The following is a 27,772-nucleotide window of genomic DNA, read 5'->3' as shown; positions in this document are numbered from 1 at the left end:
AGAGACTTGACAACCATATGTCAGGAGTGCTCTGATGGTGTTTCCTGCTTGGCAGGGGGTTGGACTCGATGGCCCTTGTGGTCTCTTCCAACTCTATGATTCTATGATTCTATGATTCTAAATCACACTAAGCCAAAGCATGGCTTAGTTTGAACACCTAAATTTAAGAGTTCATGGAGACGAGATGGCAGCCTTTTCAGCAGCCCTCCTGCTAAGCTGAACCAAGATAAGGTTTGGTTTAGCTTGTGGTTTTCTCCTTCAGGGACATACCATGAGCCCAGGTTTGGACAACACCCTAAACCAAACCATGGCTTAGATTAGAACAGCATGGCAGTAGCAAGAATGGGGGAGTAAAATGACCACAACCTCCTCTCCAGGAGCCCATGCATTTGCCAGGTTCGATTTCAGTTGCTGTTCCACCTAAGTGGTATCTCAAGTCTACAATCCAAATTTAGCCTTATCTGAATGTCATTAGCACCCCTACTGTAAACTACAACCCAAAATTAAAATATTAAATGGGAAGCAATCTAGATTTGTGCCAGAACTCAGCTCCAGAATCTGTTTTCAACATCAGGACTTCTGGATGCATATCAAGGAAGAATAGCCACACCAGGAATTAGGCAATATGTGTGTTGTGACATCTGTATTGTTCTCTGCCTTGAATCCCATTTTGACATTTGCAATAATGGCAATAGTTTTGTCACTCTGTCTTCTCTGCCAGCCGTTGCATATCCTCTGCAGAGATGTATCCTGGGTTCCTCTATAATCCATGCTTATCCAGGAGTAAATCTTAAAAACTCAATTTTGAAAACGAAGGTGCAATTTTCTTACACCCACAAGTTTCATGCTAACTGGAAACACATCTTGTTTTATCTTTTCTTTTTGCCATTTAATACTTTTATAGGAGTGCCCCTAGATGTCACTGAAAGAAAATACCTAGGGTAAAAGCATGCAAAGGAAAAGCTGCTTACAGGCTATCTATTCTTCTTGGTTGTGTGTTTGTCTCTGCTAAGTAGGCAGAATGCAGAACAGGGTTCCCTGTGCTTTCTGACAGCCCACTTAACAGTTATGTGCCAAATGACCTCAGTTCTAAATTTAGCATGCAGATCTACTGACACTGATTTGTGAAAATGAAAGCTAAAGTCTTTTCCATGCATAGAAAGGCCTAACATTCTTAATTCGGGGTGTGTGCATGTTCTCATTGAGAAATGGATTTTTTTTGTCCCTAGGCAATAGGGTTGGGTCCTGTATATATCCATGCACTTTTGGGAAAACCTGAGTAGAGTTAAGAGTATTCCAATTACAGCTGAACAGAATGCACAGTTCAAATGCACAGAATGGAATGCAAAATCTTAAGAGACAAATAATTGTTCTCATAAGGGATGAATGAATCTGTCAGTTTCTTTTTTTGCTAATCCCAAGATCAGATATCAGGAAAGTTCATATACATTTAGATAAGCATTTCACCTAATACACAGTTTTGTGAGCAATTTTCTTCATTATAATGATTTTTTTTACAACCCCTCCCCAATGTATACATTTTTATACACACTTTTGGTTGGAGAACTGCACTGCAAAATCCAGAGGAGCACAATTTTTAAAAAATGAATATAGCTGTGCTTTGGTTTGCATATTGGTTTCAGAGGTGCATGTCAGATAGATTTGCATTCAAAATTAAACTGGACAAATTTCTGCTCCATTTCTAGTTTTTATCCCATCAATTATTTCAAGTAATATGTTACTGGACAAACATTTTATTTTGTATTGCCATTGTTTTTGATTTTTTCAAATGTTTTGACCCCCCCCTATTTTAAATTAGTCCCATAGTTTGCATTTTATTAAGTTATTTATAATTCGGACAAACTAACCCTTCATTCAAAAGTTGAATTTCCTCCTGCCTTTTAATTTTAGATTGCTCTATACCAGGCATAGGCAAACTCAGCCCCCCAGATGTTTTGGTACTACAACTCCCACGATCCCTAGCTAACAGGACCAGTGGTCAGAGATAATGGGAATTATAGTCCCCAAACATCTGGAGGGCTGAGTTTGCCTATGCCTGCTCTATGCAGTCAAACCAAAGTCTGAATGTGCCACTCTTTCTTCTAGAGCTCCCTTCCTACCCCAGCAGACTTACCAGCTCTTGAAAAACAAAAATCTAGCACCTGTGTGTGGTACAGGTGTGGCCACCAGGCATGAGAGTGTTTATATAACTACACAGCTATTTCATGTACACACATACCAGATGTATAACACACATCTATGCAGAAATCTACTTTAAAAATGTAATGCTTTGAAGGAGAGCAAAGGAGTATCCAAAGATGAATCCATGGCCAAGAACCCAAATCACATGCAGAGTTCACCTACGAAAATGAACCAGGCTAGATTACAGATGAAGACCACATACGAGGTGTAATGTGGCCATGAAGTAATATACAGATCAAGTATTTACCCACTGTACACTGCTCTTCAAAAATAAGGACACACACATGGATGTGTTTTCTCACATTGCTCTGATAACACAAACTCCCTTCCTCCCTCTGTCTCAGTATCTCTCACACACCCACACTCAAGGAACTTGTTCCTGATTTAGCTGCTGCTACTTATTCCTTGCCCCTTTTCTGTGTTGCTGCTTGTTCATTCAGAAGGGTACTCTACCTCGAAAAGGTTGCTGGGCTGGCCATAACAGCAAGCTCAAACCTCAGCCTCCTGTAGGGGGCCAGAGCAGTAAATGAGCAAGGCTGCTAATCTGGCTCCTTTTTTGCTATCACTTGTGAGGGAGTGACTTAGGATAGAAGACAACCACTAGGAGTGATGTAGTACAGTGGTACCTCCGCTTGTGCTCGGGATCCATTCCAGAGCTCCGGTTGGATCCTGAGGTGTGCGTATCTGGAGGTGTTGCTTCTGCGCATGTGCACAGTGCGCAAAGCGCTTCTGCGCATGTGCGCATGGCAAAACCCAGAAAAATACTTCCGGGTGTGCTGCGTACGTATTCCAAAGGATATGTAACCAGAGGTGAACGTAAGCAGAGGTACCACTGTACCTGATAGTCGTTTCTCACATCTGCACAACTAGGGATGAGGTGAGCAGCCAAAGCAGAGGTGCTTGAATATGTAGGTATCCCTGCTCAAAAGAATGAGTTGGCATGGAGCAAAGAGCAACTCACCACTTAAGACCCCCTAGTCCCAAGGCTCTTCAGTGCTGGGTCACTTTTACTACACTTACCAGCTATTTTAGAAGTGTACAGTGGATTTAAGTGTGCTTACAGAAATCAGAGGGGGATCACCATTGATTTCAAGTGATGGGTGGGGGGAGATATGAGACTTTAACCTGCTGCATACCGTCAAAGGGCTAGTTGCAGGGTAGCATCAGAAGCAACTCACCCCTGAAGCTTTGGGCAAATCTGTGTATTGAAATGAATGGGGATATTACACCTCCATTGATTCAATGGGAACACCAGGTTCTTCCAAGCATTGTTTTCCGAGCACTATTTTCTGTAAACAGTTGAAGGAAGTTGTCACAAAACCATGAACAATTGCAGGCGGACAACTCTTTGAAATGCTTGTGCATCCTTACTACAGCACACACATACAGCTTGGCCTCTGGTTCATCATGAATGCAAAGGCAAAATAAATAAAACTAATATTTTTTTAAAGCAAAAATTGGACAGGCATGGGATTACTGACTTTTCATATATTTTTCAAAACAAGGGGCCTTCATACCTGCCAGGGTGGTTGTTTTCTGGTTAGTTGCCAACGTATTTCCCCAAATATAAATCCAGAATGCCACAACACTTCAAGCATTTTATACAATCCAATTATCTGGCTTGTTCTGAAGTTCACTGTTAATGCTAAGAAATGCTCCTGAATATTGCAGTGCTTCCCACACTCTCTCTTGCCCTTTGAAGTCTCCTGTAAATGCAGATATTTTATGGGGGCTAATGTTACGCTGCATGAAGACTGGAAACGCTTCAAGGAACACTCGTTTTAAAAGGGGGGAGGGGAAGGAAGGAAAGAAGGATAAAAGACCAAATTAGATCAGCATAGAGGTTCAAAGATCTGCAGAGTACTACTGAATGACCCGCATACAGCTGGCTATTCGTCTGAAATAATTTCTTCGTCTTGTTCTATCTTACAAATGTGCTTAAGTAGAAACAGTGAGACAACCTGAAATACAGTACTGCAGAATTTCATTAGAACTCCCAAGAATCCTAGCCTTCATTGGGAAAGGTTTCTGACCCTCATGACTTAAAAAAGAAACAGGATGCAATACCATGGTTTCAGAACCTGGCAAAACACAGTAACCGTAAGGTTAATCATGGCTAAGGTTAACACCAGTAGTGCCAGTGCTTCCCCTTTCATGAGATTAAAAGGCAGGGGGAAGGTAACACACAGAAGACCAGGAAGAGACTGGGAATGAGCATTCTTGAGCTGGGTCCCCCATGATTCATAGGGAGTGGTTTGTGCATGCAGTGAAGGCATATAAAGGGGACTCCCATTAATAATAATATTCAGATAATTTCACCTTCAAGAATTGATTCCAGCTTTCAGTTGTTTTCATAATAATAATAATAATAATAATAATAATAATAATGTAGATTTAGAGTACGTGGGGGAAATCAAAATATGAAACTTGGCAACAATCATGATGATACTACATTAATAACATCCATATTCAGTAGTTCACTATCTATATCTAACACAGCTCTAAAGTTTGACACAGAGTATGGGCTCTTTAAGGACAAGTTGCCCTCACATGTTCTAAAAGCCAACATTTTAGGGCATGCGACTCTTAGCAATCAATGGTTTGCTTGTTTGCTTGTTTTATTAACCTTCTATACCACACTTCATCTGATGATCACAGGGCAGTTTACAATATGAAAACACAAAAATGCATAACATATATTATGACATAGCACCTTATACTTTTATTGCAATCATTATGTGGTCTTCAGCAAGCATGGTAAAGTCTTCAGATACCACAGAACAACATTACAGCTGCTAAGTGCAAACACTCCATCAGGAAATTGTATGTGATGCAGGGTAAGAAAGCAGACAACTTTAAAACCGGTTAGGGTTTTCTCCATATTTACACCCCACTATCTAAATACAAGAACAATGGAGAGTAACAGTTACAGGTGTGCAGGTCAGAAATAAAAGCAAAATAAATAAATGAAAGCTATGAAATTGGTGAATAAGGACAACTTACTAGAATTCCAAGAAACCGAAGTAAGGCTATACTTTCCTTGTAACATGAACTAAAATCATTATTAAAAAGATGATGGAGGAGACGCCACAAAAGAATTATCTGCTTATCACATGTGAACAAGACAGGCAGAGCCACATTTACCATTCCACTGTTCAAAGCCTTTTTGCCCTAGCAAGTCTCGATCAATATATGGCATTGCCACAACCCAAAGATGCAGACCCTTGTTGGATTGAAAGCATGGCTGCAGCATGGCTGCTCAAGCTCAAAGCTAAACAATATATCAAAGACTGAAGCAATTCTGCTAGACATTCCTGCCAGCTAGTCTTTGATTCAGCAGCAGATCAGTGTCCCAAGGTGCCAAAGAATGCACATCAAACAGAGCTACATGCAGGTTCACTTGGAAAAAGTCCCTCATCTCAACTTGTTGCTTGAAACCTTGGAAAGAGAGGTCTACAATCGACATAACAAGACAACCACCCTACTTTCTGTACCAAAATAAAATGTAACATTTCAATATTACAAGGTTCCAAGTAACACAAATGGGTTAACGTTATCCTGTACTGTATTGTTCCAGTACATTATAAAGAGACTCCATTTCTCTGTAAGACATTATCTTGCTGTCTACCCTCCTCTGGTTCTAACCATTTGTGTGATGATTTTTACCATGCAAATGATGTCCAAGATTTTAGTTGTCCATTCTCTCATAGATGGGGTTCTCTCCCCTATGCCCCTCCTCCATTTTGACAAATGATAAAGTATAGGTAAAGTATAGTGCATTACTACTTTGATTTCCACAGATCAACTTTTCAAATAAAGGTGTGAATTTGTGATTCACACAGTATTTATTATATTATTTATATATTCATTTACAGACTGCCCTTCATCTAATTAGGATCACAGCGATGTTCACATTACAGTAAAAAAGCACTACACATAAAGCTCTTAACCGGTAAAGTTCAGATCGAAACAGCAATTGGCAACTAATGTCAAAATAGCTCTGTAATTTACTCAAGTCCATTCTATAGATTTGAATATTTAGAGAGCTAAAGAATGGTTTTTTAAAAAAATAAAAATAATGTGTATCCTTTAAAATGAATAACATCATGTAAAAAACACCGTAACACAGTCAAAAATACAAATATATGTGTTTGATACCGAGAAAGCTTTTATTCTTCTTCATTATTATTTACAGTATGTCTACACCACTTTTCAGGCAGACCACTGATACAATGTTATTGATAAAATACCAGTCTTTTAAAAAAGTTGCATCTTACCTGAACATAGTTGTTCAACTTTTGTGTAGTTTAAAGCTACTATATCGTTCACCCATGCAATGATGTCATGTCTGCTCATAGTCTCTTGGGTTATAGAGGTAGAATACACGTTGACCGCCATTCCCCAACTGCAAAATCAAATAAGCAGATATATAAGATTGGTTATAATTCTTATGAGGCGCATGCCATCAACAATGTAATTCTCCCCTTACAATCTTCATGTCATAGAGGTCCTCTTAAGAGCTCCAAGCTCAACTTTTGTTATTATTGAAGCAGCATACAAATATAAAATCAAATCATATTTGAAAAACATTGTAAAGATTCTGGCTAGCACATCCTGAAACACTTTAAAGAAAATTAGCATTTAGGGTATATATTACGCCTCTAGGTACTTATCTCTTGGAAATGCTAAGTCACTGCATCACATAAAATTGCAACAAGATTCATCTAATCAAAAGTGAGCCAGCCCTCTCTTAAGAAGGCTTTATCAGGAAGCTGAAACACATGTGTCAACCCCGGCGCCAATTTTTCACAGGAAAATGAGGCGTTGCATCTTTTTGTAATTGGTGTTTGACCAGAGACAGTATTTTAATGCATTCTTATCCTGAACTCTCGCCCAAAAAAGCAACATTTAATAGGTGTAGCATGCATTTTCTTACTGTGCATATGGTTTTTTTAACACCATTCAGATCTTTATCTTATACTGGGACTTATCCCCTGTATCAGCTGGTTTGGTAAATTATCTGTTTTACTTGGGAACTGGACTTACAGATTTACTAGGATGTGCTTATATTTTGAAATTCTGAAAGCATTCGTAAAATTAGGAGTGAGATGACAAGCACCACTGAAAAGTATGTAAATATAGTGCATTATAAATGTGTAGATGAGCTTTCTTGTTGTAGCACAATTTTTTTTAAAAAGGATGCTATGAATGGTGGCTACATGGTAGCATTTGCTTTTTGCTCCAGGAGAACTCTGTATCAGGATTACATAGTGGGATCAGAAACAAGGCTATGAGAACACAAAATGCCCAAATGATGCTTCAGGGGTGGGGATACTTTTTCAGCCCTTTTTTTTTGTAGGCAACCTCTGGGAGTGACGTCCCAGTTGTGGGCAAAACAATGGATGTGACAATAGGATATGCAAAAGACAGAGGTGTCTTCATTCTCTCTTGCCTCCATTTACACATCTCTGCATCCTCCTCCTAGACAAACAGGAGCCATTATAATAGTTCCAGGACAGAGTAACAGTTGAAGGAAGATGTGGCACAGGACTAGTGACGAGCATTTTTGGGGTTGAGGGTTGGGGGTAGTCCTGAGGGCTGAGCACAGAGGACTGGAGTATTTCCCACTCCATTCTAGTCCTTGGCAAGGATGGGGGGAAATCACATGTGACAAGTAGTATCTATCGACATAGTCAAACTGATGCTTTGCATACTTGAGACAAAAGGAATTTGGCTCTTCAGATATTCTTCATGTCATCAATTCCTCAGCCCCCAAATTTGCAGAGCAGCCTTTGGCCTTCAACTTACTCAAAGCAGACCCATTTAAATCAATGAACATGCCTTAGTTAGGTCCATTAATTTCAATAGGTCTACTATCAGTTGAATACCACCCTGTGCCAAATGACCATACCCAGCAACAAATGATTGATTTAGCAAACTGGAGATTTTAAAAAATAAAATAAATAAAAGATAATGCATTTGAACTGAGCTGGAAACAACTAACAAGATTTTACATCATGTTTCTATTATTTTTATTAGCACACATGTGTTCTGCGCAATCTTGCACACACATTATTGGCAACTGATTAATATTTTATTTACCACAGGAAAATGCAGTGATTCTGCCTGTGGGGCAAGGCCCCGTGAAGCGGAGTTAGTAGCCTGAATAAAGAGAATGAAAACATTAAATATATGTGTATGGATAAAGTAAGCTGTTAAAGCACCTTTTGCAAAAGCATGTGCACATGTGTGCGGGCACACACACCCCTACAGACAAGGTTTACTGGAAGAAATGGTCAGGTTTTAAAAAAATAAACGCTGCTTACAATTAAGCAACATATTCATATTCTGATACCACCACTATGCTCCATTAATGAGCTAAACTGGCTCAAGGCTAATATCAGATTGCCTGCCTGTCACTCTTCTTTCTTCCTCTAACACTCTTGCCATTTCCTTTTTCAGCTGCTTTGATCTGGGTGGGCTTTTCGGATGGTCTGGGTTAACACCAGGGGAAAAACTGGGTCATCTCAGCTCACTCTGTGTGTCTCCCCCCCCCCCCCCCATTCACAGCTCAGCTCAGTCTCACCCTTTTAGCCTGACATATTACAAGCATCATTCATCCTGGAGAGTGGAGGAGAGAATGAGAAAGAATTTACATTTCAATCCCCTGACTGCCCTCAAGATTATTGCCTTCTGTGTTTTACGTCTGTACATACCAGTCTCTTCAAGTTGTTTTGTGACAAGAGCTAATGGGATTTCTGCAACTGCATAGGGTGACAAGATACAGTCTGAGTAGCTGCCGGTTTCTCACAACTTGTGGGGGTCTTGTAATAAGATATATTTTATTTCCATAGGTTGGCATGACTAAGGCCATGTTCACATGACTGCTGACTCCACATCCAGTGTGCTCCCCAATGTTTTTAAGGGGGTAGACCTCGTTTTTATTTTACTTTCCAGAACAGCACCTTTCTCATTTTCGTTTCCAAAAGAGGGATTACAAAAAAAAAGAAAGAAAATATATTCGGACCCAGGTGTCACAGGAAAAAGAGCAACGGGCCAAGCGCTTCCAAAGGCTGTTGCCTCAAGGCTGGGACGCTTCGACCTTCCCAAGGAATTGCCAAGGTGAAACTGTTCCTCTGACAAAAGAGAGGTGTGGGTTGGGCCTGCGTCATTGCTCCTTGACAAACTGCCCATGGAGAAGGTAAGGAGACCGGAAGTTATGCTGGCAGTTTGAATAAGCCATTCCTAAACCCATTCCTGACCCAAGAGTGATGGGCCACATTGTCCTTTTGAAGATGATGACCGAGAAGACAACACCCAACCCAAAGCCAGCACCCAGCTTGACGGTGGAATCAGCCAAGCACCGGTCCCACTACCTGCCCAAATCACCCTCCGATGCCATCTTGGCCACCGCCTCCTCTGTGCTCCCCAATGTTAATTTTGGAAGCAGCCTTCACACATTAGCCACAATCCATACTGATCCTGCAGTCTGACAAATACTGCTGTTTGATGCATTTATTTCTCAAACCAGCTTCAGTTTGATTAGAATACTGGATGCAGAGCACAGATGACAAGCTTAATGAACAGGAGTTCCCAGAGATCTCCAGCGGTGGGGGAATCAAAAAGGTCATGCACATCAGGTGAAGACATCCCTGCTGCATCTCTGATATGAACAATGTGGCTTGAAACAAACAGGGGTGGGGGTGGGGGAACGAGCTCACTGTGTTTCAAGCTACTAATGTGAACATGCCCTCCTAAGACTCAGCTGATTGCTGCCATGTTCTCTGGCTTTAATGCCCACTGTCTCAAAGGGAAATAAGGGAGGAGACAAGACAGAGAGCTATCCTCCACACTGCACAACCTGTCAGGCCAGAGGACATGGCTTTACCCAGCTCCTCAGATTCTGAGAATACCTCCCTCTCAATGGTCTCCTCACTACCACCATGCCATAGGAACCAGCAAAATTGAACAATGGTCTTTTAAAAAACTGACTACTCTTCAGAAGGGCAGGGTTAACCGCAGCTCCAGACCAGCGAACCTTTATAAGGCCTAAGCATGTCAATGAGACAACAGTTCTCCTTGTATGAGTTCCAGCCAGCATCTGTCATAGTCCATGATCTTGACAGATCATGCTCTGCACTGCCTATCATGATCCTACATAGGGAAGGGCCAAGGCAGCCTATCCAACAACAGCCTGCTCCTCCAGTAAGTGCCGCAGCTTCAGCTCAGCCTCCCTTGTAAGACTTGAACCAAGCTAGGACAGGCTTACCACCCTGCCTTTGAGAACCACACTGGGACAGTGTATATTATTGGTCAGGGCTTCTTTGATATATTCACTATATCTGGGAACCCATAAGAAAACGATACATAAGGCTGTTATGGGTTTCCAGGTTTTCATGCCACTGGGCATTAGTCACCTCAAATAACTCTGCTGACAGTCCTGTCTGGTTGACTTTGTTGGAGTGTAGTTTTTCTGCACTGGACCGTTTCCTGTCTGAGTTATATTTACATTACAGATACATAAAGAAGTGGCAAAAGTTCAAATTTGTCCTTTGTCTCCTATTTCTTTCCTAGGTCCTGGACCAACAGCAAATGAACTGGGTTGCTACAGGGAATCAGGTTCAAACAGGAGACCCAGATTCAAAAGCTAGTTTAGTCATGAAGTTCATGGGTTACCTTTCACAAGTCCAGATCTAAATCTTATTGCTCAGGCTATTTGCACAGACAGGCAATAAAAACAAGACAGGTACACAAAAACAAATTGATCTATACTATGGTATGATTAAAAGTTATAATACCTTAGTCTTTTTTGTGGATGAAAAGTATATGTATGTACATATACTGTATTGCAACTCAGCCTAATCCATTGTATGAGAAGTCTAAAATAAGGTTGTAATTTGAGACACATTAGATTTGTTGTTCAAGTTTTTTTTTTAAAAAAAATCATCTAAAAGATTTATATACCATCCCATCAGCAGTTTCCAGGGTGTTTTTCAAAAGCAAGATAAAACAAACATAACAACCAACATATTAAAAGAGGACAAAAGACATTTAAAGTTCTGAGAGAATAAATATACCTTTGCCAGGCAATGAAAGGAGTAAAATGTCGGTGCCAACCAGGCCTTTCTAGGGAGAAATTTGCTCAGTAAGGGCACAACTACTGAGAAGGCCCCCTCTCTAGTTTCCATGCATTCTCACAGGGGGAAGGCTTACCAGAATAGTCAATGGTCAATGATGATGAGAGTTGTAGCCCAACAAAATGTGTAGGGCACCTTGTTGGCTAGCCCTGGTAAAAGGGCAGATATTCCTTCTGGTTCTTTGGTCCTAAACCAGGGGTCAGCAACCTTTTTCAGCCGTGGGCCTGTCCACCGTCCCTCAGACCATGTGGTGGGCCAGACTATATTTTGGGGAAAAAAACTGAACGAATTCCTAAGCCCCACAAATAACCCAGAGATGCATTTTAGATAAAAGCACACATTCTACTCATGTAAAAATACCAGGCAGGCTCCACAAATAACTTGGAGATGCATTTTAAATAAAAGGACACATTCTACTCATGTAAAAACACGCGTGCCGGATTGAGAAGGCGATTGGGCCGCATCTGGCCCATGGGCCTTAGGTTGCCTACCCCTGTCCTAAACCATGAAGGGCTTGGAAAGTAAGTACTAACAATTTGAACTCTCCTTGAAAACAAAAGTGAAATCCAGTGAAGCTAATACCATTGAGATATGTTACCATTGACTAGTTAACAAGCAAAGCAGCTATCATATTTTTCTGTCTATAAGATGCCCCCATGTATAAGACACCCTCTATTTTGGGGGACTCAGATTTATGAAAATTGGGGGGAACACTATCCATGAATAAGACGCTCCCTAATTTTTGACATTATTTTTTAGGGGGGAAAACCTAGTTTTATACACAGAAAAATATAGTATATTTTGCATAACCTGCAGTTTCCAAATAATCCTCAAAGGAAGCCTCAAGTACTATGCATTAATAGTACTCAAACTTGGGTGTTGTCTAAGCAATTGAAAGGAACTAATTGCCACAGAAGCTACCTGATCCTGGATACACCTAGATGATGAATTTAAGCACACTTACGACACATCCCCTCAATTCTGTGAATTACTTCTCCCAGCAATTTCATGTAAAATGCTAAAAACCAGGTGAGACAAGATATGCAATGGGGTCCTGCAGAGTTCTAGGCAGAATGGAGCTAAGCAGCAGTCCTTGAGCAACACCTTCTGGAACTGCCCCTTCAGGTAAGAATTTGACCCATGATGTCTCCAACCCCCCAGTCCAAGGAATCTACCCAGAAGGATACAATGCTTGATAGTATAGAACGCTATGGTTCAAGGAGAATTAGCAGAGTTACACTTCCCCATCAGGGTGACCAAGGCTGTATCCATTGCAAAATCAGGCCTGAAACCAGACACTAATGGGCTCATATAAACAGTTTCACCCACCACTATCACACAGCCTTCATCTGCTTGAGTATCTTTGCCCAATAAGGAGATATTAGCAGCCATGCAATAATTGTAACAATCCTTGATATCTAAGGAAGCCTTCTTTAGGACTATCAAAACATATAGGCCAATATGACAGATAAACTCTTCCAGAATTTCATTTTTAATTTTATAGATACCACACCTTTCTTTCCAATAACAAACCAACAGTTTTACAATGCCTATTAATAATACGTGCACAAAATAAACAGGATATAATATATACCAAAAGATAGATAAGGGACATATTGTAGTGTTTTTAAAACTATGATCAAAGTGTAACAGTACTGGGCTCTAGTAGACTACCTCAAGGAGAGTTCTACACCCATAATGTTACAGTGGTACCTCGTGTTAAGAACTTAATTCGTTTTGCAGGTCTGTTCTTAACCTGAAACTGCTCTTAACCTGAGGTACCACTTTAGCTAATGGGGCCTCCTGCTGCCGCCTCACCACCGCCGCACCATTTCTGTTCTCATCCTGAAGCAAAGTTCTTAACCCGAGATACTATTTCTGGGTTAGCGGAAACTGTAACCTGAAGCGCCTGTAACCTGAAGTTTCTGTAACCCGAGGTACCACTGTACAAGCAACTTGTTCCACATTGTAGCAGATCTTATTTCCTGCATGGATAGCTCCCAAACCAGGGCGTCCCTCACAGGTGGCTTCATTACTGCAACATGACCAGAAATATCAGCTTGTGCAAAAAGGCTGCCATCAGATTGCCAACTGTTACTGGATAACTGATTACTCCAACATTAAACACTCTGCATTGCATATCTTTGTTTCTTCAACTGTTTCAGATTCAAAGTTCTTACATATAAATTAAGTAGTGCTGCAGACTTTGTGGAATGCCTCCTTAAAGGAAGTCCACCTATACCTGATACTCTATACCTTCAGGCAACAGGTAAAATCCTGGCTTTTTCACAGAAGGCTTATCTGGCTAGTTGACACAGTCTACAGATGCTTTCATTTGCTCACTGCATTTTGGGGGGGGGCGGGGGGTTCAAATGCTTTATTCATGCAGGAATTATTTACAGGATAGACAGAGATGAGCGACAACAATAGACATATTGTCTCAACAGGTTGGGAGAGAACAATAAGCAAAATGGCTCAGCTTTTAAGGGTGGAGTTAACTTAGAGAGCCACAAACGAATGCTGGATAGATTGCTGCACACACAGTACTCACTGCATTATTGACTAGATTTTTGTTCACTGCTGCCACATAATTTTTACTATTTGCTTTTTGTGAAAGATATGTTTGTGCATCTCTCTGTGCATGTGTGTGTGTCTCACCCATGAAAATATTTTGAAAACGTGATCTGAAAGCCACTTAGTATTTTATGAAGAAAAGGGGGGCAAAAAAATTCAAAATAAAAAGGTGTATCCAAAACGAGGGTGGCTGATACAGGAGAAGTCACTCTCAATACACAAATGATTGTTTGAAGAAGCTAGATGGAAATGGCACTGCTTTTAGTGAGGGGCTTCACTTTTTTCTTTTTCAAGAAAAGGAATCTGCAAAATAGGAAGACAGGTCAGGATGCTGTCTGGTAAGAAAGACTGGAATTCTCAGACAACCATGATGAAGGATGAAGCATGACTGTAGATAACATTGGCCAAGAGGGAGAAAGTCCCTGAACCTTTACTCAATGTTTTTCCAGTAGTTTCCTCTCTTCCTAATAAAATGGCATGTTTAGAGGCCACCAGCTCTAGCTAGGGACTTTAAGCTGGAAAATAAACATTCTTGGTTCAACAAACTGGTGAACTGAAGCTCCTTCTACTGTCTTTGCAAGCTGAAGATTTCAACATCTATGGACTGTAATAGCAAGATTTCAGAGGAAGAAGTCACCTAAAAGGAGAATACTCACCTGAAATATGATTATAAATTTTCCAGGCTGTATAACCTGCATGCTACCAATCTGCTATCAAGTCAAGTTCCAGGTGCTGGTACAAATATTTATGATCCCATACATTTCAGGACCAGGTTATTTGAATGATCATCTTGTTCCTTATATACACAGTCAATGGATGCAGTCTGTGAGAGCTTCTCCTGAATGTTCCAAAGATCTCAGAAGCAACTAGGAGCAGGGTTTTTAGTGTGGCTGTACCAGTTCTGTGGAATGGCATTCCTGTAGAGATATGACAGGTGCCAACGATCTGTACTTTCCGGAAACAACTGAAGTCATTTTTGTTTCAAAAGGCTTTTCCAGCTGGAAAAAATAGGTATTTGCCATGAGTATCTATTTTGTATGGTGCCAGTTTAGCTTTAAATGAATTTACGGTTGTATTGTATTTTAAACTGTTTTTTTATTGATTGTATTGAACAGTGCCTTAAGATGGTTGTATAGACGGTGGTTAATAAATTAACAATAACAGATAATAAAATAAAGTTCTACACAGTCAGAGAGCTAGTATTCGTACAGTTTAAATAAAGGAAAGTTAGAACTGGCAGTATTTTATTTTTTGCTGCTTGTTCACTTTGACAGGTGTCACACCGTATAAAGAAAGGGAGAGCTGGATTAGCAGGTCAAAGCTGTTGCTCAGCAAGGGGAAATGAGAGGGGATAGTCTTAGATATCAGTGCTAATGAACAGGTACCCCTTCCTTTTAAGGTTCTCTGGCTTAGAATATGTGCTTACACTCTGAACAACTCTATTCATGATGCATTCCCAAAGTTAATAGTTCTTAACTTTAGACAGACTACTAATACAACCAAGGGAATACTTGCAGACAGAAGAAAGAAGCAGAGATAGAAGTAGAGAAAGGAAGACATTTCCTGGAAGTGCAAAAGAAAATCAATAAACCTAAGCATTTTGAACTTTATGTTAGTCTATCCGTCCTTGCTTCCAACTTTGAACAACATAGGGACTGCGGGTGCATTTTTAGAACAGAAATCTCAACACCATGCTGTATTCTCAAATTGGTTCCAAAAGTTTATTAGCAACTTTAACAAGTTCAGAGGGACCCAATCATCTTTTCCAAGGCTGCATATTAATGACCACATAATGCAATTAGTTAACCCTTAACTTGAGCACTTTAACTGTACCCACATGAGGACAGTAGACAGACTTCCTCCACCCTTTCAGTCTAGTGCAGGAGTGGGGAGCAGGAAAAAAAAATGTTTGCTATGGTTATATGAACCTGTTTAGGATTGGGGCATTAGCCATGTTTAAAAGTTGAAATTGAAAACGACAAAAGCTAAAGTGCTTTTATTGCTTCAAACACCATCAATTGTAAAGTCTACTTCTATGCTAATTTTATTTTTGTAGGTTTCGTTTCCCATAATATGCAATTATGAATATTTTGACAAAAGCAAGCTTAGAATTGGGCCTTGCAACCTAAATAAGACATTCTTCTAAGCAGCCTGCCACTACTGAAGGATTTCCGATAAATGCTACGTCCTTAATCCTCCTCTCACTGATTAATGTTTACATTTCCTTGTGATGAAGAGAAGTATTTTCAAAAGTACAGTAGGAAAAAGAAATCCTACTACATCCTGTTCCCACTAAGAATGCTAGACATTACATGCAAGAACATTAAATGGGTCAAGGGCAATCACTCGAAAGCCACATTTTATTTAGGATTCCACATGCTTTGTGTTCTGATGAATGTATTAAACACTGCCCAAAAGTACTCTTATAGATCAACAGACCCATATGTGTCTACTCAAGTCCTAATGAGTTCAATACTGTTTTCTCCCAGGTAAGTGCACATAGAACTGCAACCTTCAGCAAACAAATTGAACTGAAACCATCGCAGTTACTGGTGTAGGTGGACGTAGCATTCAAAGGTGCAGTGAAAATAGTTTAGACACCAGCCACTGAAGTGGACAGAATACAACAGGCAACCCATAGGTCATCACCTGTATCAGCAGAGCACAGAAAAGCCCGTTCCACCCTCTTTTCCAGCCACTTCTGGGTTGCAGCAATGCGCATGTGTGCAGTTGGCCACCAATTGGACGTGTGTAAATAGGTCATTGTCTGTAGTTTGCTTCTGTCAGACTAAAAAGCTGTTCTCAGAAATTTAGTGGTTCTTAATTTTGAGGTCAGTTTTGTATGCCCCTCTTTGATGTATGTATATTCTTATTACTATGAATGGGTGATATATCTCCTTCCTAATTATTCATATGATGTCTTCAGTTCCATATTCTCTAGAAGAGAATGAGAAAGCTGACAATGAATTGGAAAACCCGACTCCGGAAGAAGAAGAAATAGCAAGGTATATTTCTCTGTTCTGGATGGTGGTCATACTCAGCCAGAAGGAGCAGATTTGCAGCCTGGAGGTCTGGCAATGATTCTGGCTAGGAAAACCTTTAATCAGCAAAAGCCAATGAGCTGACTGAAACCCTTTCTTTGATGAAAGGGACTTGGGCCATATATATCTACAACCCCCATCACTCCTGACCACTGGCTATACTGGCTGGGGCTGATGGGATCTGAAGTCCAACAACATCTGGAGGACCACAGCTGTGTTCTCCGTTCTTGGTCTAGAAACTTCCATTTATGAAACATCCCACTTTCCCATCTCATACAGAAATGGGCTATGGAGAAAATATGAGATTATGGTAAGTCTTATTCAGTAGTCAACTTATAGTGTCAAGAAGTGCATTCCAAGTATTTCACAAAAGCCACAATTAAATATGTTTTATTTCTATTGACACAATTAAAAGTAATTGTGTGAAAGTCTCATCTCATTTGAATAACCAATGAAATCACTAGTACATCTGGCATTGCTAAAACCAGATATACAGAAATCCTCATTAATACACTTGAAATAATATTAGATAGGAAGGTAGATATGGGGTTCCTATTTGTATTCTGGCTACAGCACTTTAAAAAGTACACTGCTCTTGTGTATCCCAAAATAGTTGCAATCATGAAGACTGCTCATTTTTCAGTATTTTTAAATAAAAACTGGATTTGGCCCCACAAACCTATACTGTAAACTGCAAAACAAAGGAAATACAAAGCAGCGGAACTGCCTTGGGACTGAACCAAATGTTCCTCTGTCCAGGGTTTCCAGCATCCTCATCTGCAAATCCCCCTTTCAAAATCCAACCAAATATAACAGTGCAGCAGACTCTTTGACCTCCACATATTCTTATTTTTAAAAGGTTTTCTTATTACATCGCCAATGAATTAAACTTATTCAAATATCTGTCAACCAAAGCGGCAGATTAGCTGCGACAGTGTAATCAAAATAAGACCTAATATGTAGCCTTCTAGTGCAGTAAAGACTTTTTTATGCAGGAATCTAGGTGATCCAGATTGTTAACACACACTCTGTCTCAGTCTAAAAACAACTGTAGAATCACAGCTGGGATTTAACCCCGGCTGCACAGAAGGTTTGGTATCCATAACAGCTATGCAGACAGGCTGAAAACCAATGCCAAATTGTTACATTCGTATCCTGTTCTTCTCTCTAAGGAACTAGCAGAAGCATTTATTTTCACAACAATACAGTTAGGTATGGGTAAGCCAAGAGAATGTACTTGCTCAAAAAACAACAGAGCAATCTTCATAAATGAATGGAAACATGTATCCGAGTTGCCTTAATCTGACTGTGCCAAACTTACTTGTTAAATAACATTTCTCACCTACATCATAGGATTGAGAACCTACGGTAAACACAGGATGATGCAGGCAGACCAGTGCTTGGCTGTACTACATTTTAATGCATATTAAAAAGCAGAGGCATGACCTGACCCCGCGGGATTCTGCAACAGCAGCAGTAATATGTGCTCTTGTGGAGAAATGTGTGCCTGTAATTATGCTATATTTCCCATAATAGTAGGCATTATATGGTGTGGGCTTGCTATTCTCAGCTGTGGCCTGTCCTAAGCTGGAATGCAATGTAAAGCTAACTCCCAAGTCCCATAGCAGACGGTGAGTGTGGTGATTGTATGGCACAGCGGCACCCAGGCTGTATCACACTGTACGATAGATTATGTTCCAAGTAGCCACATCTAAATTTCCATTCAATTTACATGAGTCCCAAATCCTCAAGGAAAACTTCCATGCATCTAATGAAGTATTCAAATCTTAACACTTCAAAACATCCATCAAACTGGGGACTTGAAAACAGTGGTCCCAGAACTGGCCTCAAAGAGAGGTGCTGTCTTGTCTCATTTGTGCAGGGTTCTTCACATTGCTCCCTGCAACTGCAACAGAACTAGGGAGAGTGGGTTTATGCCAAGAACAAATAATGGCTTGGTTTACTGGCCAGTCAAATTTATGGGCTCATTAAGACATCCTTTGTCCACCATCTCTGGTCAAGGTGGAGACTAAGTTGAAGAGTAGTTGCCTCATTAAACGCAATCCATTTTTTCAGTTAGCACTTCTATTTTGCAGGGCCCACAGGAAGCAGACATTTGATTATTAGGAAGGAGCTGTTTCTGAATGCAGGATTAAGACACCAGAAATGTGTTGATGAAAATGTATCATTCAGTTACTGGCAAATATAAATAGCACTCACAAACCCACTTTGTTAGTACACAGCTTTAGAAAATACATTAACTGGGTGATTGCTATGAAGAATAAGACTGAAATACTTTGCCTTTGCAGACTTCTTTTGTCTATTTCTGCACTTCCTGATGAATTTTCACCTAATTTTACACCAGTGTTATTTGCTACAATACCAGTAACAAAGAATGGCAACCAATTCTGGAAAGTTCTGGGCACTTATCTCTGTAAGTAAGAGCTCTTAGGCTAAATTCAGACAACCCTCAAGCCATAGTTGTGATAAATTAGGGGAAGCTCCATATGTTTACATGCTCCCTCTTCTCCTTTCTTGTGCAGTGTTCCTGTTAACCATAATTTGCTGTAGTGACTAAATAGGTGTATGTCACTCCAAAACAAGAGTGTTCCTGATTCTTAGCTATAGCTTGCCAGTTCATATAACCATAGCAAACGTGTCACGGACAGGGCATGGAAAAAGCCACACTCAAGAGGGGTGGGGGAAAGACCATGCAAGCCCATAACGAATAGTTAACTCCTGGAGAAGGGATTACCAACCCTTTTAGGCCCATGAGTACATTTGGAACTGTCAAAGTGCCATGGGTACTATCCTCTCTGGTTGCTTCTTTCCTCAATTCCCCAGCTCAACCGCATTCCCCAACAGACAGAAAGAGAAAAAGCATGCACTCATGCACATATTTGCTTTTCCAAGGGGTTTGGGTCAAAGTTAGGCTCTGTAGAATAAGACAGATCCTCCTGAATTTGCCTGACACAGGGTCTACCAATAGCAGCATCAAATAAAAGCTTATTTTGGTAGAGAGCACATTAAAAATCACAGATCTGGTGCTTGCTAGATCCAAGGCATGGATCCTCATGAGTTTTACACAAGATGGCAATACCACCAGGAAATCATGGAACAAATCTGTGTACACAGAGGTGATCTATGATTTGATGGCTGTTCTAGAAGAGATTCCTTCTAGAAATATACAAGGAATAGATAAAATATAGAAGAATCCATGCCTTGGATTCTCAGCCAAAACAGCACCCCTTTCAGTCAATAGAGACATGTGTGTAGGGGTGTGTGTATGCAAATTCACACACACATACATCTTTTCCCTCTCTCTGGCACTCCATTTTCTCTTTCACCTCTCAACTCCTGTGTCAATCATATTTCTTCTTGCTGCCTCCCTACATTGCTATTCCCCCCCCCCAACAATTGACCAGATAACTCCCTGTCACCTCAGTCACTTCATTGCCTGTTCAGCTGCTGATATGAGTTTTGAGAAACACATAGAGCTGAAAAAAGAAAAGGAAAAGAGAGTCGTTCTCTCCCATTTCCTCCTTCAGCTTTCTGTACTTTCCAAAAAGGGGAGGGGCAGACAGCACCCTTGACACCACATGACAGTGAAGCGGGGAGAGAGGGCTCAGAAGACTCATGGCCACCTGAGGAAATCTGCAAGGGTTCCACTGTACCCATGGATATAACCTTTGAGGCCGCAGGTCACCTGGATGGAGCCTTACTAATATCCTTGCATGAATACTTTGAAAGGAAAACAATTTCAAAATTAAGCTTCTTATGTTATCTTCTTACTATCAATGTCTACTAGCCGCAATGGCTACGCTCTGTGTCTACTGTTGGACATATGTCTCTGAATACCAGTTTTGGGGAAACTGCAGAATGGGAAAATGTTGCTGCACTCAGGTTCTGCTTGTGGGCTTCCTATGGGCATCTGCTTGACCACTGCGAGGACAGAATGCTGGCCTAGATGGGCTTTTGGCTTGATCCAAAAGGCCTGTTCTAACAAGTTTCTGCTTGGCTATCCAAATAACCAAATTCTGTAATTCAAAAAGCATGTGAGCTGCATGACTTTTTTTATTATTATGCTCCTAGGTACAATGAAGTATCTATTTACTTGCAAACAGATATACTTTGCTAATGCAGCCAGTTAGTGTGCATGTTTTTTCAGGAATTATGTGAATTAAACGACTGGATATTAATTAGACAATTGGAAACATTATCTAACTTGGTTTAAATAACTGGACTTTGGCTACATAATAAAGATTTAGATTTAAATAACTGGCTTTTTTCAGGAGGATGCCTTGCTTGAACCATCTTTAGGTGTGACTATGAGAGTGTCTTGTTTTCACCAGCTTAATCTGATGTATCTGAGAGTCTTCATTACTGAACACAGTGGAATTCATTTCTATGTAGGCATGCACGGGGTCTCATTGAAAATATAAGCAAGACTTGCATCATAGTTGCACAGATTTCCTTCTGGAAGTCAGTACAGAAGGAATAATACAGTATAATGCTAGTTGGCATCCTGCTGCATCACAAATTGCTGCTATATTTGTTCACTTTCATATAAAGGCTCCCATCTCAAGTTGATCTTGGCATACTTCAGAGAACCAGACCAGCTGAGGTAATGACAATTTCATGGTGGCTGCTAAGAATGCACCCTGTTGAAATTCGAACTGCCTGATCTACCACTTTCAGAACCCAGTCTTCAGATTATTCATGGATTTGGGTTTTGAGAGCTTTTATTTTGTTCAGTTTTTGTCTTAAATATATATAGGGAAATACAAGCGCTATGAGTTGCACAACGAGTCATATAGTTAGTAGGTGTCAGAGTCAAGAACACAGAGTCCATCGTCCAGTTCCAATTAGTGTACTGGAGGCAACGCTCAGCATTAAATCAGCTCCAAAATCCCTTACACAAATATCCAGGAAAGAGGAGGGAAAGAACAAGCCAAAAGCTTTATAAACTGAGTAATGCTGTGATAAAGTAATCCCACACTAGCAAATGATAGAAGGTCAGGGCATGTATTATCAGACTCCTAAAAAGACTATCTGCAGTTATCCCCAAAGTCATATGCTACATTCCATCCTACATCGATCATCAAGCCAATTCCACAGAATGTAGTTTTCGGAACATCTTGGATTAGGCTTTTATGAACGAAACCCCTATTTTTATCCTGATGAAAAATTCCCATTGTAACTGGCTAAAGCATTCTTTTTAAAAAGAATCTGCATGTATGATTAAGCAATAATTTAAGCAGTCCTATGGGACATGGTATTCTTTTCGCTTAGCAGTTTATAAACATACACAAAGCACTCTTTTCGTTCAAGACATACTGATGTAATTAAAATGAAGCAGTTACCAGTTTTCACATTTTCGTGGGGTGGGGGGGGGGAAATAGGCCAAATTATGTCCATTTCTCTTAACAGGAAGCTGTTCAGGAGAATTAAGAAATGTGAACAGAGGAAATGAGGGTTTCAGTTTATTATCAGTTAAGGCTTTTTAAAAGCTAAAATTTTAAAAACTGGCAGAACAGTAGGCACCAAATCCCCATTCTATATTTCAATTTTCAAATGGCTCAGCACCTTTTTATTCTCTTACTGAATATACTTAAAAGTATCTGCACAGTCTTAAGAAGCCACTGTGTTTTTGAAGAAGTGCTGGCTGAATGTATGTGTTAAAGGGGGGCAGGGGGTGGAGAAGCACTTGGATTCCACAAATAATTCAGCACCTTAAGTCTTAAAAACATTGTTGTGACCTTACCTACTCAAGTAGGAAAGGAAGGGTCTTTAGTTTTCACTGAGCTGGTGGCAAACAGAGCAAAGCCATTTCTACACAATATTCACAGGCTATCCAATACTCAGCTGAGCAAACACACACACTTTTTGTTCCAATTCTACATTTCACTACGCACTGTAGCTTAGCCAAATATTTTTATAACGGTTTCAGGGACAGTTTCATTTCCTGTAGCTTGCTCAATGGCATGAACTCTTTTTTTTTTTTAAAGCAAGCAAGCAAACAACAACAACACATCACATCACAACACAACCCCAAGCATGATTCTGGGGTGGGGGGGGGAGGGGAAAGGGCAGGAAGGAAATTCACTTAGATATGCCTGTCTACTATTCTAACCTTTCAGAATGCACACACTGATAAAAGCCCCTCAAAACTAGTTGCATTATTTGCTATAGTGTTATACTTGCTGAAGCAATCTTAATGAGCTTATCTAGGGGAACATATTGTCAGATATGTTAATGCAAAAAAGAAAAAAACCCACCCTGCTGCCAAAAGGTGCAATATGCCAAGCCATTAATCAAAAATGCTGAGGACTGTGACAAAGAAAATAGGCACCATCCTCCTTTTCAAGCAAGGAACACAATGAAAATGTATCACACACACACACAAAAATAACACTAAGCAGGAAGGTCAGCGTCCCCTATAAGAAAGCATGATGATATGGCACATAGGCGAAGTGCCACTTGCTTTTAGAAGCCTCTGTACAACGCACCTCATTTCAAAACCCAATATTTGCAGCAGGAATTTTTTTTAGTGTATTCCTGACACCCTGACCTCTGCTGTCAAGCTTTCCACCAATCAGGATGTGCAATTCTTACAAAGCTCCATCAATCTGGTGGTTTAACATCACAGACTGCAGTTTAATCTAGAGGATTCCATTTTCCCTTCCACACAACCAAGGCAGTGCACCACCACCATCACAAGACCCTGTGTTCTTTCTTCTCTCCCCCAACCTTCCCTTTCCCTGCCCCCGAAATGTCTCCTCTGACAAGACACACAGACCAAGAGGACACTGGTATTACGGCTATTATTTATTTATTTGCGCGCACCTCCCTCCCACGCCTTGTAAACGTTATCAATACGCACAGCAGAAAGCTAAAAAGCGCGGGGGGAGGGGGAGGGGAGGGGATCAAGACAGGCGGAGTATTCGCAAGATGTTTTCCATTTGGACAATGCAAAGCGCCCGTTCAAACAGAGCTAGACCACGCTGCACGCTTAGGAGAGGAGACACGCCAGATTAGGTTTAAAGCGCCGCTGTTTTTGTTATGCAATACGCTGCAACCCCCGCTCCTCCTCCTCCCCTCCACCCGGCTCTGCTGCAGCAGTTCCCCGAGTATGTGTGTCCGTCCGTCCGTCCGTCCGTCCACGCACACGTACGCGCACGCCCAACACACACAGAGAGAAAGAGAGCGGCTTACCTGTAGGAACGCTCCCCTCGCACTGTGTGCTTCCTGAAAGGGATGATGGTGGTGCCGTTATCTTGGATGATGTCGTTGTTGTTCTCTCCATTTGGGGACAGCGCTTGGGTAGGTCCAGGCATTGGAGCGCTCCCAAAGGCAAGCAGCCCTCACCCGGCTGCCTGTGTGCGGAGAAGCTGGGGCGGGCGGGCTCGCCGTGCGCGCGTCGACTCCTTCGCTACTGACTCGCTCCGTCTCTCTCTCTTTGCGCCGCCGGCCCCCTCCCCTTTCCTCCCTGGCCGGTGACGTCAAACCGCCGGGAGCAGCGCCCGGGCCACGTGACACGGCTCCTCGCCATAGCAACCAGCTAACTCATCAGATCTCCCCAATTCACACAGGGCTCGAGCATGACCACAGCCAGGCAGCCAAACAGGCGCACGGGGCAGGCCTAACATCTGGCACGTAAAAACACCAAGCCAGGCGCCCTCCCTCTCTTCCTCCTCGGCTTCCCCTTCAGTCTCACCCTCGGTAAATGCAGCTGTATATACAAAGAGCCAGCCTCTCTTTTCTTTCGTTTTTAAACAAGGGATCGGGGGCTTAAAAAGGCCAACACTATCCACCCATCCACCCCTTTAAAATTAGCCATGCAACAATGCGATGCGGAAACCTTGCTGCACGTATCAGAAAATAAGGTCCAGTTCCAACCACACTAGTCCTAATGTAAGCGGGGGCTGATGGGCGTAGGCAAAACATGCGACAAAACGCGTGGAAAGCCTCAGGTTTAAAATTATGGGGGTCTCTCAAAATGTAATCATCACCCTCGGAAGCTTGGATGAAGCACAACGCGAGTTCTCAATGGCTAAAGCAAGGGGGCGGGATGGCAGCTTTCCACGAGTATATTTACAAGGCTATTAACCTCTTCTTATTTTAAGGAGCATTTAAGAGAATTTCAGGGGAAGGGCTGCATAGCAAAATGCACGTTCTTCCGCCAAGATAAGCACAGAGACAGAAAAGACACAGCATCCCTCCTCCCCCAACAATCCCTTGCTCTTAAGCACTCAAGTCGTTTATTTTTTGTCCTACATTTAAGAGACACAAACAAAACAAAATAAAAACCCAAGCTTTCCCCCCCTCAAAGCCTCATAATCCATCATCATCTATTCCCTGGATAATACCAGGTTATTTTGGGTCTCAAGCTACTGGAATTAGTATCAAAACCAGTCTCTCATGTACTAAACCCAGATGGCAGCAATAATCCAAACATCAGCAACAGGGCACACAGTCTCTAGTTTTCCTTACAGATTAAGAGCATGTCGTATATTCTGATCCTTGCTATTTCAAAAATTGCTTCTTCCTTCGAATGCATAATGATTCCCCCCCTCCTTATTTATTGGTAATAAAAAAAACCTGAATGAGAAACAGCGGCTGGATTTTTGCAAGGTATTTTAATAAAGTATTTTAATAACTGCTCATATTCCTAATAAAATGTTTTTCAACATTCTGTTACAAACCACTGGCAGGAAAGGGTGTCTAAGAACTCTTTTCTTAAACAAAGACTGCTGAAATCACCTTGAAAAGTTCAAATGCATTTAACAGCCTCAGGCCATATACTGAAGCCATTGATGGCTTTCTTCCTTTTGAATATGCTTGCATGAAGAGGGGGTGGGATAGAGGTACATTTCCAAGAATCTACTTGCATTAACACTTTGTTAAAATAGACATGTTAAGTATCTTCCTTTTGTTTCGCTATTCCTGATAGCATCATAGTATCAGACAGACTCCTTTGGTCTCCAGTGTCTCTGCATGGCAACAGTTCTTGTTGGATTAGCATATGGTGGTAAACAAAACTTTGATCTTGAAAACTATTTTAAATATCAGGAAACTATATTCACCAGAGTCAAAGGCTATGGGGTAACAAAAACTATACTACTGTATTGCCATTCTTTCTGTCAGACAATGGAATATTCAGTACAACTTCTGCTATGTCAGTTCAAATGAGAAAGCAAAAGTCTTTAATATCTTAAGATATATCTAGGGATGCTAGTTGTGTTAGTCTGTTCCCACAAAAAAGCACATTCTTGAGGCATTTCAAAAGCTAATGTGCCACAAAAAAATTAAGGTGCTACAAGACTCTCTCATTTTCTTTTTCTGTGTTTAATCATCATTCTACTAAATATGTATGTCATCTTTCCTCCAAAGGAGCACTGGATAGCTAGTGTACATGGTTCTTTCTGCATGTTATACTTACATGATATGAGGTGTAGATGAGAGACTGCAACTGGTCCTAGGTCACACAATGAGATTCACAGGCTGAGTGGAGATCTGAACATAAACCCTCATGGTCCTTAGCAAACACTCCAAAATCACAACACCACACTTAATTCAGCTGTATGGTCAATCCATGTTTCCAAATGAATTGTGATGGGGTTGAAAGATGCCTGCCCACCTGCCTCCAGAGGGATTTCTGGGGGATGAAGAGCGTGATAAGAGAGATGCATAGCACAGATGCAGAGGCAGAAATCAGCTGCAGTAAGGGATGGAACTTGTGGAGAGAGAACTTTAACAGGGAAGCATTGTGCATATCTAACAAAATTAACAAATCTCAGAGAAACTAAGGAATCTCAGAGGAAGGGACCTCATAAACTGCCATAATTATCCAGATGAGTTAGTTGCCCAGGTAAGGACTTTACCAACCAAAATTCACACCTCCAGCCTGTGTTGCAGCTAGGCCTTGCACCTTTACCATTCAACAGAAAGGGTATCAAACTATCTACTTGTCTAGAAAGGAAAGCCTTTAGGAAGCCATCCCAACTCCTTCCGCCAGCCTAGGATAGCCCTTCTCTCTGACACAGCCCACCCACCTATTCAGTAGCTAAGGAAATCGCCACTCACCTCACAAACACAGTATGCTTTGCCTGTTCTGTTGTACTGTATCTTTGTATTAAGGCAACAAACTATATTGCTTAAGCAAAGCATGCTTCCTGAGCTTTATTTCAGCTTTACCACATTGTGGCATTCTTTCAGGGCATAATCTGAGCCAGAGTCCACCAAAACCTATATAAACTCATGCAGACTCCAAAAGTGCTTTAAGGGCTGAGCTCTAAAACATGTAAAACAACATAAAGAGACTGAAGGGTACACATTTCCCTCACATTTTGCCCTCACTTAGCATGGATTAGAGAAGGTCCAGTCACAGTCTCAACAATTCACATTTTCGAATAATAGGCACTCCAAATATGTGTTGGCACCTTATACTGCAAAATGATGCCAAGAGGATGACAAATATCAAACCAGCAAAAATAAAAAAATATTTCCGTTCACAAACATCTACTTTGATCCTTTTTTCACAAGCCTCCACCACACACAATGGAACTATCATGAAAGCAATGAAAAACATCACTTCCTTCCAGCCAACAGAAGTGCAGTGACAAAATTTGCTGCCTTCCACAGGCAGCCAGGTTAGTAAAGATGAAAAAACAAATTCAGCTCTCTGTTCAACACTAATTGGAAGGCTTTGGGCAAGTCTCTCAGCCTGACCTTCCTACCTTATAGGCAATCAAGAGGCAAAATGCTCTGACCTCATCTGAGAAGGGGCAAGAGACCAAAAACAAAAACAAAACCCCA

The 27,772-nt window shown here is 41.0% G+C and overlaps 1 protein-coding gene, 1 long non-coding RNA gene and 1 pseudogene across 8 annotated transcripts in view; 1 reads left to right on the top strand and 2 right to left on the bottom strand.

Moving 5' to 3' along the window:
• Positions 1-27,772, bottom strand: part of MAPRE2 (microtubule associated protein RP/EB family member 2) — a 99,564-nt gene that overhangs the window by 36,064 nt on the left and 35,728 nt on the right. For 3 of the 5 annotated variants that reach the window (XM_081205890.1, XM_081205892.1, XM_081205891.1), the window contains exon 3: positions 6,480-6,607. In XM_081205890.1, the coding sequence (XP_081062016.1) occupies positions 6,480-6,600 (121 nt within the window). In that variant the 5' untranslated portion in view covers positions 6,601-6,607. Of the gene's footprint in view, positions 1-6,479; positions 6,608-24,169; positions 24,438-27,772 lie in introns of those variants that run through there. The other 2 variants (XM_081205889.1, XM_081205893.1) reach the window with 2 other exon arrangements.
• Positions 1-27,772, top strand: part of LOC308593481 — an 88,932-nt gene that overhangs the window by 58,760 nt on the left and 2,400 nt on the right. The gene's annotated exons all lie outside the window — the stretch shown is intronic.
• LOC308592609 (MICOS complex subunit MIC10 pseudogene) lies at positions 9,143-9,619 on the bottom strand (annotated as a pseudogene). Its single transcript has one exon. The product of its transcript is annotated as an MICOS complex subunit MIC10 pseudogene (transcript).

The sequence above is a fragment of the Podarcis bocagei genome (assembly GCF_964188305.1).
Source record: "Podarcis bocagei genome assembly, chromosome: 8".
NCBI classification, from domain to species: Eukaryota; Metazoa; Chordata; class Lepidosauria; order Squamata; family Lacertidae; genus Podarcis; species Podarcis bocagei.
Note: the sequence above shows the minus strand (reverse complement) of the source record. Positions and strands in the feature narration are given on the sequence as shown.